Here is an 11,819-nt window from a genome sequence, read left to right as displayed (position 1 = left end):
CAACTTGATTCTTGCGAACGCAGTAAATGGCATGAAGATCTAAGAAAAAAAAAAAAAAAAAACAGTGAGTACTTGGTGAGCTGCAATAGAGGTTGTTCTGAAAGCGCGGATTTTCAACAACTCTATTCATCCAATGGCTGAATCCAAGTTTCAATCCCAAGAGTTTATAATCACTGCCCTCCCATAAATTTTTGAGTTTACGCAAAACAGTGGTAGTGTTCTGCTTCTCTCTACTATTAAAGATGTCTAAAAAAGAAAGAATATCATTTTACACGCTTAGAATAATAAAGATGGATAGAGAAGTTCCCTGTTTTGCTTTAATTCTTACAACTTCCTTAATATCTTCGTCAGAGCACTGAATTCTTCATTTTAATCAGTAACTTAAAACTGTCCTCTTAATCTTGTGCCTAAGCAATTTTACCGATTACTGTAAATAAGACGAAAAATAAAATAAGTCGGCTGCCATATCCATTCTCAGCTTGCATTTTACAGGTAATGCGTCATTAAAACAGATCAAACAACCTTTAGGTTTTAATTATTTGTCCATTGAAGAGGAGAAGCAGAACTCTTCCGGAGCCAGAAAAATGTCAGAAGCGAAGAACATCCCCTACGAGCAAAAAATCAATGAAACACGTGCGATCAAGGTGTACAGAATTTTTACTTAAGGTCGTGTTTTTCATTTTCTACCCTAGATAAACGTAAATAAGATACAAAACATTATTATTTTGAACGTTCTTTGAACTATTTTAGAAATTGGTGACCCATAAATGGACTACTCCCAAGCAAAGTTAGACTACGAATTTTGGGTGTATCGAACTATACATTTTTCTTGCATTTGCACAGAAGCAATCTTCGCTTTCAAATACAAGAAAAATATGAATAGTAAAGTTCAATTGATAAAACAGGCCCACCTCTTTTTTTTGTTTTTTTTTTCCCTCGCTTGAATACGAATCGATTCCAAAAAGATATTCACTTGGTACGTGAAGCGGAGAGCAACTTCTAACAACACCTTTAATACCACTCCTTTATGGAAGAACATCTGCAGGTTATTTCAAGAACTCCGTACTCTTCCTCCGAAGAAAGAAGCACGCTCAGCGTACGAGGAGATGTCAAATTTCATCTAAAGAGGAGGAATATGTACCTCTCCTAGTGCGCTTGCGTTCTGAGTACGCGGATGCTCTCTCGGCAGAAGTTGAGGAGCGCGAGGGGGGAAAACAGCGTGTGCGCACGTGCGGTTCCCGCATCTTTCGGCCTTTTTACCGGGATGTGAAGCGGAGCGGAGTACATCTGCCTCGTGCGATTCACAATTTCAACAGGCAGCGACCCGTCCGGGAGGAATGGATGGCAGTCCGTACCGTCCTTCGCCTGTTGAACTTAGTACGACGCTTATCGATCGCTATCAGTTGGAAGGTGAGTCCAGCCTAACCGGAGAGATGATGACGACGGAGGTGGGGGAAGTGGAGGTGGAATGTCCCTTGATGGATATCTTGGAGTTCAACTTTACCGTGTTCGATTTCTCGGGGACTGGACATACATTTAAGGCTTTCACATGGCGAGAGTACTTGAAACTGTCATTCTACTTGGTCATCATATGTGTGGCCCTTTTGGGAAATATCAGCGTCATACTGACTGTTGTCCTCAACAGATCTATGAGGAATACAATTAACTTCTACCTGGTGAATTTAGCTATTTCGGACTTTCTCATCTGTGTTTGCTGCATGTGGGTCCATCTGATCAACAATTTGACCCAAATCTACATCTTGGGCCCTTTCATGTGTAAGTTCAACGGATTCGCTCAAAGTAAGTCTTCAAAACAGAGTAATACTTTGCTTTTATACGTATTTAAAAATGATAACTTATTGTGGAAGGGATGGTAAGCCAGCAGGGAAGCTAGATGCTTAATCGGTTTCAGGGGAGTATTAACTTACCCTCTTTTATGAAACGGAAAGCGTTAAGGGCTCAAACCGACCAACGATCGAGGTTGTAAAACAGGAAAAATTTCAAGCAGTCCTTGCTTACAGCCAATCATTTTAAAAAGTTTATATTCACGAGCGCATCCCTTAATTATCGTGAATTCTTGTTTTTAGTATAAGAGTAATGTTATTTATGAATAAGGAGTACGGGTCAATCGAATTTCATGAATTCTCTTGGCAGCTTTGGCTAATTCTTCAGAAATGTATCTTTGATTGTTGTAAGACAAATTTGCATGCGAATACTCAAAATAACTACCGTTATTTGAGTTCCCAATACCATACTTAGCTTTATATAAGTATATTTAACTTCAAGAAAAGTATCTTAAGAAGTCTTTAAACTATATTAATCTTCACGTAATCATGGCAACTTGTTTTATACATGTATTATTAATTCATTTTAATACATGGTTTGAATCCTAGATGAGGATCGAACATGTCCGCGGCCTTTTCATGAATCTGAGAAGTGGATTTCTGTCCTTGACCCTGACTGGCTTTCTAATTCCATAATTTCAATGATAAGACAATGGGTAATTATAAACAGAAACCTAAAATTGTTTTTGTTGGTAAACCAATTATTATTAATGGCTTATTTGTAAGTCAATACTACCAGGAGATGGTACGTAAGATTATCTCCTATTGCAAATGAACCACTCAGTCGCAATTTAAATTAACAAAAGGTTCAAGTGAAACGAAGCAATTACCACGAAGGTAATTAATATCTTTTACACTTGAACACTCGTCGCAAGCTATTAAGATGTGTGTCTCTGTGGGAACGACTGAAAGTAATCGTAGTAGACTGAATTAAAATCAGGCTAATTAAATTAAATTCTGCTATTAAAGGCAGAATCAGGTTTGCTTGCTAAGGGAGTCCACTTATGCATTTTGGTACTGAACTAAGAATAGAGAAATCTCAAACGTATCATTTTCATGCACTTCGAGTAGCTTTCTTTTAACTGGAAATAAAAAGGGAATCGAATATCCCTATTTATTTATTTTGAAACGTGTATTTTCCACTTGCAATATTCCTGGCGAACTGCAGGGAAGATTTCATGCAAAGGAACGAGTTTTATGGATAACTGATAGCTATTAAATACAATACGTTATTTGTTTACCACTGCAAAATAATAGTGATTCTTTAATAGAAATACAATCCTTATTAATAAGCTATTAAAAACGACAAGAATCCCGACATTTCGTAATAAGATTTGATTAATAGAATGCCCATTGAATGAGAGGAAGTGATTGTGATGCCAATCTGGGGAACGCTCTGTAAAGAATTGCATTGGGAAGGCAGGCTTATAGATTGGACTTGGTTTTCTTCGAGGATGTTGGAGCGATATTGTGACATCCTCAGTAAGCCGGGTGTTCTATAATAGTTTCTCAATTTTAATTGGGTAGACCCTCACGGTTTTAAACAGGGCAGTGTTGCATCAGTCAAAATAGTCATAAGCTGGAGGTTGTGCATCAAGACTATTCTTCCGAAAGATGGCCCTACGCCCAATTAAAAGCTCATCCCTTAACCGTTCTTTTTTATCTTAGTGGTCTAATTACTTTTACTTTAATAAATAATCAATCAATTATTGTGCAATAAATAAATAAACACTTTTCCAAGTAAACAGGCCATCCATCACGGCTTTGTGAAAAAGAGAACTATCTCATTGAGTGAACTATGAAAACGGCCGAACAGACATAATCGAAATGAACGATGGGAAAGCTTGACGAACGGATGGTCGCCAACAAATGCTACCAAGTAGAACAGACCGCACGACGAATGAACATTAGAGATCCATAATTATATACTCGTTATCTAGTTTGAGGCTGACTGTGGCCTTAACATTTTGTAAACTGGTACGGGGAAGGAGGAAAATATGGGCACTACAGACAATAATGATCATCTTTTGCCTTTTCCGAGATTTGTAATCTAATTCGGGCCTATTGTGGACCCAGCTGCCCTTACGCTGTTAAGCACAAAAAAACAACAACAGACATAGTCAACTTAGAACTTCATGGCTAGCGTGCATAATGTTAGGAGTTCCTGATCATGTGTCGTGGCTTCGGTGGAATTAGATTTGTTGTTTTTACTCGGTTTTTCTGTGAAATCGAGACTAAGATGAAAACGTTTGTTTTAAATTGGCTCCATTTTCGCTTTGCTCAGATCTAACTTTTATTTTAAAATAAGTAAAACTTGTCATATCCATCACGGCTTTGTGAAAAAGTGCGACTAATAATGGAATAAAAGCATTCTGCCTTGTATATACAGTGGCAGACAAAAAACACTGCATCACTTGTGAATTGCAAATAATGTGTTTTGCACTGCATGTGGGTTGCAGAAATGTTCGGAATGCATTTGTTAGATGGGATATATATCTCTGTGAATGAAATCCAATAAAAAGACTCCACTTGATATACAGAATTACCATAAATATCTTCCCAAAGGGTAAAATGTAATTAATGGAAATATGAGAAATCATGCAAATGCAATCACGACAACCAAACATACATGCATTTTATTGCATTTACGTGTACAAACTGAAATGAAAAGTTAACGTAATAGTATTCTGTACTGTAAATCAGCAAAATAAGTCCTCAATATTTTGTTGTTCCTCCTCGAGCTGCAATTACAGCCTTGTAACGATCTGGCACAGAGTTAATCAACTTCTGGATATACGGTTGCCCAATTTCGTGGTACCACACACTTACAATGCTCTCTTGCAGCTGAATCTTACTTTTTGGCTTCTTCTGAGACGACATTATGTACCAGCAATTTTCAATAGGGTTCAAATGTGGACTGTTCAAAGCCGGGCCAGTCCAACACTGTAATGCCAGCATTTCTGAGGTATGACTGAACCTTAAGGGAGAAAAACGAGGGAAAACATTGGTGTAAGTATGTTTTAAGCTATGTGAGACAAGAAGACAAATTCATCATTAAATATAAATAGCATAAAACTTACCAATTTTGCTGTGTGGTAAGGTGTTGAGTTCTGTTGAAAAATGCAGTTTTGGACTGGTTTCAGGCACTCCTCCAAGATAGCAGTGTAGGTTTCTGCATTCACCCTTCCGTTAATAAACTTAATTCGCCTTTCCTTGTTATACATCCCCAGACCATCTGACCAGCGGGGAACTTTACAGTCGGTGTTATGTGGTCAGGATGGTATGCCTCCGATTTTCGTCTTCTGACATATCGCTTCCCATCCGAGCCATGCAGGTCGAATTTCGATTCGTCAGGAAAGATGACGGTGTCCCATTGTTCTTTTGTCCATGAAACATGCGTTTTAGCCCAAGAAATTCGCTTCTTCCTCATTTGTGAGTCAACAAAGGCTTCTTCTCTGAAACAATAAAGATAGAGGTGAAGGAAACAAATTATGGCGCGGTCTTGGAACTTTTTGTGGACCAGAATATGGACACCGGCCAACGTCCTGTCTTTCCCAAAAAGGATAAATTGAAGACTGAGAAACTGAAGCCCTCAGCACTTAAGAAGCCGACAGAGGGACCCACCAAATATAAGTAATGTCCATTTCCAAATTTCTGCACCGGAACTGCCTTGGTTTCCGTCGAAACCAAGCCAACGTGCTTCTGCTTAATAGACATATTTAAAGGCAAATGAGGACCTTTCTATGCGTAGCTGTTGTATCATCCGGAAAGACAGAATTGGAGATAGACCTGGAGCATGGAGCAGTCGCCATCCTTGTGACTAAGCATACCCCTTTAAAACTATGCCGCTCACTACTAATTTATAGGACGTAGCCATACGTCTTTCAGTAAGTTTTTTTTGTAACTATCTGTTCAATCTGTTTGCCACATGGGAACAACATCTTCCAGGAAGAACTTGTCGATCTCATTAGGCAATTACCGTCCCCTTTTCTGTTACTAGGTGATTATAATGGACACAGTACTCTGCGGGGTAGTGCTAACATTAATGGAAGGGGCTGGACTATGGACCGCATGCTCAAAAACAATAACCTGGCCCTGCTAAATGTGGGACATAACACCTTTTGCCACATGCCTGCCCGTACATTGACGGCGATTGATGTCTCTATATGCTTCCCCCTCTCTCCTTACTCTTTGTATATGGGAAGTTGAAGACAACCTTTATGGTAATGGTCATTTCCCCGTGATATCCACCCTTTGCAATGGGAGACTATGCCATCCGGCTAGGATACCGTGGTGGAAGATCAATCATGCTGACTGCAATGCCTTCAAAGATCTGGATTGTTTAGTACCATCATTGTCAGCGAGGAGCCAATTAATGACGCGGTAAAGTACATTACAAACATTCATTACAAGCAGCGGCAATTGCAATTCCGAAGACATCAACTCGGTTTCTATCATTTCCGAAACCATGGTGGAACAGAGAATGCACAGCAGCAAGAAAGGCACAAAACAAGGCATCTAGGATATTTCGTCAATATCCTAACACAAAATCCAATAGCCTTCAAACGTGCGCGTGCCGGGGCACGTTATATTAGACGTCAGAGTCAGAAAGAATCGTTGATCAACTTTATATCTTCCACCAGCCGGACGGAAACCCCAAAATTCGTCTGGGACAAAGTCCGGAAAATGAAATGGAAATATACATCACACCCTTTGACAATCCTAGAACATAATGGATGCATAATAGCAGACCCAACTGCAATTGCGAACACTCTTGGGGATACATTCGCTAATGTGTCTGCTATAACATCCTATTACCTACCTCACAGTTTCCAATCATCAAACAAAAATTTGAAAAGCAGCAATTGAAGCTGTCCTCAAATGGCTGTAAACAATACAATCAGAATTTTACACAATGGGAACTTATGGCGGCATTCTCTCGTTCTCAGGCGCGTGCTGTTGGACCAGATGACATCCAATACGAGATGATTAAACATCTTTTGTCAGATATCAACTCTTGGCATATATAAGGCAATTGTAGCTGCCTTTCCTAAACCAGGAAAAGAAACAAAGATGCCGACTAATTATCGTTCTATAGCTCTGACCAGCTGCTTCTGCAACATCCTGGAAAGAATGATCAGTGCTAGATTCCTGTGGTTTTTAGTGACTAACAACCTTCTTTCCAAGACATAGTGGCATAGTGTTTTGTGGAAGGCGCCACCGGTGGTTTCCCACATCTGCACCATGGTACTTTGTGAAGAATTTACAGAATCTCTGTAAAAACCAGAAAAAGTGTGGTGTCTGGTTTGTGACAGAGTTGTTCTGTCTCTGGCTGCTTAGCCGCAAGGCCCCTAAGGGAACCCCACGTTGCCCGCCATCACCACTGGGAGTTGAGCCAGGCTGCCCATTATACTCTGGCTGGCCTCCGCCAGGGTTGCCTTAGCTTCCTGACGGAGATAAAAAAAAAAATAATAATAAAATAAAAATAAAAAAAAAAATAAATAAAAAATAATAAAACAAAATAAATAAATAAAAAAGGAAAGAAATAAAAAATAAAAATAATAATAAAATAAAAAAAATAATAAATAAATAAAAAAAATAATAAAAAAATTAATTAATTAATTAAAAAAAATAAAGTAACAGATTAAAAAAAATAATAAAAAAATAAATAATTAAATAAATTTAAAAAAAAAAAGGGGAGAGAGAGAGGGGCATAGAAAAGAGAGGATTTGAGGGAGAATGAATTTGGGTGGGTTGACAGGGGAGAATAAATCCACCCTAATTTAGGCGAAGTATAGGAAAGAGTGTGGGTTTAAAAGTCACAGGGGACAGGTGCCCCTGTGTAATGTGTAATTGTCAATGGCATAGTGCCTGTAAATCCCGCAATGAGGTTAGTGCCAGCAATCCCGCACCTAGATCGGTGCCAGCAGTATATCCTACCCATTTCGGGTTTGCGATGATTTTTAAATCCCGCACTCCGAGGAGTGCCTGTAGATCCCGCACCTTGGATGGTGCCTGCAATGGATCCTACCCTATTAGGGTTTGCATGATTATGTCTGCGTTTTTCCGGGGAAATGGAGAGTTATCCCACGCCGGTCCGGTTTAGCTCTTGGGCTCTGAGTTCTGCAATCTTAGCTCGCCTAAGTGCAAATGTTTCTTGCGCGTAGGTGGTTAATGCCTTATAGGTATCTTCCTCGAGTAGCAGAGTGGATTCTTGATTGCGAGGGTTTCTCTGTATTGTGGTGAGGAATTTAAGCCTAATGTTGTCGTAGCTGGGGCACTCATACATGAGGTGCCCCCAGGACTCCTCTTCGCCGCAGTGGCAACGTGGGTCATTCTCGATTCCCATGGCGGTCAGTTTTTGTTGGAAGGATCCATGGCCGGTGATGATAAAGGTCACATGGAGGCCAGGCGAAAACCAGGGTGGAGGTTCTGGGTGAGTTGAACTTATGGCTGGAAGGAATCGTTTTGTGATGGCCCCTTTTGTTGTAGTGTCCCAGTCATGTTGCCATATCTCTTGTAGATGTTTGGTTATCCGTTGTCTTTCCTGCCTGGTGCCGTTTGTGGTGTCAAGTTGAAAATTTAGCAGTTGGGTTGGAACTCCCTTGCTTAAGTGATAAAAAAGCCCTCTTTTAACCACTTCTAAGTATAGTGACTGACATCCAGTTAATACCTGCAGAGCAGGGGTGCTGACGGTGCGGCATGCCCTGCAAATTGAAAGGAGCATGAATCTCTGGATTGAATCCAGCTTACGTTTATTTCTTGCTAGGATGGCTTTTCGGTACCAGATGGACGCACCATAACACGCAATTGACACGTATGCCGCTTGGTATATCAGAGTAAGAGCTTTGTGCTTCAGCCCCCAGTCTGCCCTGCTGACCCGCCTTATCATAGCACTGTACCTTTGAATTTTCTTGGCTAGATAATTTAGGTGGTGGCGGAAGGTAAGCCCCGAGTATAAGAAGATACCTAGGAGCTTGACTTCAGCGTGCATAAAGTTTAATTTTATTGTAGGTGGTTTTGTGATTTGTAGCCTGCATTTAAGGAGTATGGACTTCGTTTTCTCCCCTGAAATGGTAAGGTTGTGCAGGGCTGCCCAGTTCTGAAGTTTTACCAGTGCTCTATTTGCCATTTTCTCTAAGTTCGTCCTGGTGTTAGCACATACCAAAAGGACAAGATCATCCGCGAAGGCCAAGGGCTCAACACCTCCCAGGTCCATGCCCAGGAACTCATCCAGGACAATAGACCAGAGGAAAGGGCCAAGCACAGAGCCCTGCGGACAGCCTCAATCGATGTACCTAGTCACTGTCTGGAATCTGTTGGTAACTTGGACTTTTCTACCAGTTAAATATGACCTTAAACTGTTGTATAGGTTGTTGGAAACATTTGATTGCCGAAGCCTCCGAAGAACGCTGGGCCACCATAGTCGATCAAAGGCCCCAGCGAAGTCTACCATGATTGCAAGGGAGTACTTAAAGGCTGTGTGAGTTGCTTGAGTGATTAAACTGTTAATGGCATCTTCTGTGCTGCTACCTGCTTTGAATCCAAATTGCTTGTCACTTGGAAGCTTTTGTTCTTCATATCTGGCGGTTAAGCGAAATAGGAGCAGGCGTTCTTGTAGCTTGGCCATTACAGAGAGCAAGGCAATCGGGCGGTAGGAGGTTGGAATTTGTGGTGGCTTGTCGGGATTTTCAATATAAATTTCAAGGTTGCCGTTTTCCAGGATGTTGGAAATGTGCCTTCTGTCAGGCACCTATTTAGAAGGCTTAGGAGAGTAACAGGATAGCATTCTGCAATTTTTTTAACCACATCCACTTCCAGCAGATCAGCACCAGGTGTTTTTCCTACTTTCATTTTGTTTATTGCCAAGTCCATCTCAATGTTAGTGAAGGGGGATTCCACAGAGGCAGGATGATAGTTGTGATTTTCATCTACTATTTCTTGTTGTTGTTGAGTCATAGCTGCAGCTTCAATGGGATAAATGGTGTCTAGAATATTGTTAATGCTATCCTTCCAGGTGTAAGTAGAGGAGCCATCCATCTTTAGTGTTGTATCGAATACCTCTCCTCGCGACAGCTTGTTTGTTACGATCTTGAAAACTATGCCCCAGGGGTCCTTATTCCCAGAAGTGGATACCAGGGTTTGCCACGTTTGCTTTTTACTTTTACGAATTAGCTTTGTGTATTCATTTCTGACAATGCGACAAGCCTCCCTGGCAGCATCTACCCCATGGGGAGGCAGCCTTGATCGAGCCTGCTGGAACATTTTTCTTGCATGGTGGACTCTTCTTCTGAGATCCTGTACTTGGGGATTCCACCAGGGAACTGCATATCGGTAGGGCCTTCTGCGTGGGATGGAGAGATCACATTCAGATCTTATGGCAGTGGTAATAATCTGTACACAATCGTCTGAAGGGAGTGCTTCAGGGAGTGGAGTGTCTTCAGGGAGTCTTCTTGTTAGCTCAGTCCGAAAACGTTGCCAGTCTGCCTTTTTCGAATTGTACCGTATCACATCTCGTGGGATCGGAGGGGTCCGTTCCACAGAGCGAACCAGAGAAAATGATATCGCTCTGTGGTCCGACGTCGTCCAGGCTTCTTGTACAGTCCATTTGGCTAGTTTGTTGGCAATGTCTGGGGTGGCTACTGTAACATCTATAGTGCTCTCCCAAAGGGGGCCGCTGTAAGTTGGAAGTTGATCTGGTCGGTTTATTACTTGGAGGCCTGTGGCTAGGAAGAATTCTTCTAGTTTTGCACCATTTCTTTGTGCAGATCTGTCAGGGGTGCGACTGTGCCAGAGCAGAGATCTGCAGTTTGCATCCATGGCTATTAGTAGTCGTCCCCCCGGGAGAGTCTCAAGAGCCGTCTGAATGGTTGAGATCGCTGGGGTGATGTCTTCACCAGGGTGAGTATATATTGTTAACAGGAACAAAGACCCTAACTGAGTTATGATTTGTGCACAGGCACTGTTTGCAGTGCAGAGTGGTGTAATCTTTGTTGTGCTGATTTCTGGATTTCTGATGATTATTGCTGCCCATGGGATTTCGGTTTTCTAGTAGACCATTTTATAGGATGCAGGGTAACCTGTGACCACACCTGAGCGAATATATGGTTCCTGTAATAAGGCCACATCAATTTGGTTTTCTTCTATTTTCACTTTTAGTTAGTCAGCTACCAGCCTCGCTCTTTGTGCGTTCAGTTGAATTATTTTTATTTCATGGTGGCAGTTTATAGAGGGGCCTCTATCCATAGTTGATTCTCATGTGGTATTGGCTTTTGGCTTTCAGGTATACCATACAGTTCCCATCCCTGATTGAGTGTTGATGAAGAGCTTTCACTGCTTTGCAGTTTGCACAGACTGGGAGCTGGTCTTTTGCTGGGCAGTCACTGTACTTGTGTCCTTTCTGGGCACAGTGGCCACATGTTGAATCACGCTAGTTCATGTGTGTGATGTGTGGCCAAAGCGAAGGCACTTGTAACATTTCGTAACTGAAATATGCTCCTTAAACCTATGGCTCCCCCAGCCTATGAAAATGCGACTCTGTGTTTCTAAGATTTGCCATGCTCGCGTGGAGAGCTGGATTACCCAATTGACATTTGAATGTGTTTTAGATTTAGTACTGTATTTTGGGCTAACGTCTTCTTCCACAGTGTCCTCAGGTAGGTGCAGACTTAGATTTTTGTGGTAAATTTCCTCTTTGAGTTCTTCTGGGGTTACACCTTGCTGTATGTCAAATATTGAGGGTCCTTTTTTCTTGGGAACCTCTGCCTTTAAACCGTACTTGGTGATATTTTCATTACTTAAAATTGTTTGTGCCTCTTCTCTGGAGTTGGTTTCAATTACCACACCTGGGTGTCTAGTCTTCCGCATACTTTTGATCTGGATTGTCTTCATTTGGTCTTTTAGATTTTTGGTTAAGGTTTCCTTTACAGCATCACTTGTGCCAAGCTGCGCGTCTTCTGTTGGCTTAATCAGGAT

The 11,819-nt window shown here is 41.3% G+C and overlaps 1 protein-coding gene across 1 annotated transcript in view; it reads left to right on the top strand.

The window, feature by feature from the left end:
* Positions 1-1,330: 1,330 nt before the first annotated feature.
* The window catches only part of LOC150081567 (QRFP-like peptide receptor), a 181,886-nt gene continuing 171,397 nt past the window's right edge, over positions 1,331-11,819 (top strand). The window contains exon 1 of the mRNA XM_090379408.1: positions 1,331-1,800. Coding sequence (XP_090235534.1) covers positions 1,338-1,800 — 463 coding nt within the window. The 5' untranslated portion in view covers positions 1,331-1,337. The remainder of the gene's footprint in view (positions 1,801-11,819) is intronic.

The sequence above is a fragment of the Mastigoproctus giganteus genome, chromosome 8, assembly GCF_048544385.1.
Source record: "Mastigoproctus giganteus isolate SK-2022 chromosome 8, ASM4854438v1, whole genome shotgun sequence".
NCBI classification, from domain to species: Eukaryota; Metazoa; Arthropoda; class Arachnida; order Uropygi; family Thelyphonidae; genus Mastigoproctus; species Mastigoproctus giganteus.
This window is presented reverse-complemented; position numbering and strand designations above follow the sequence as displayed.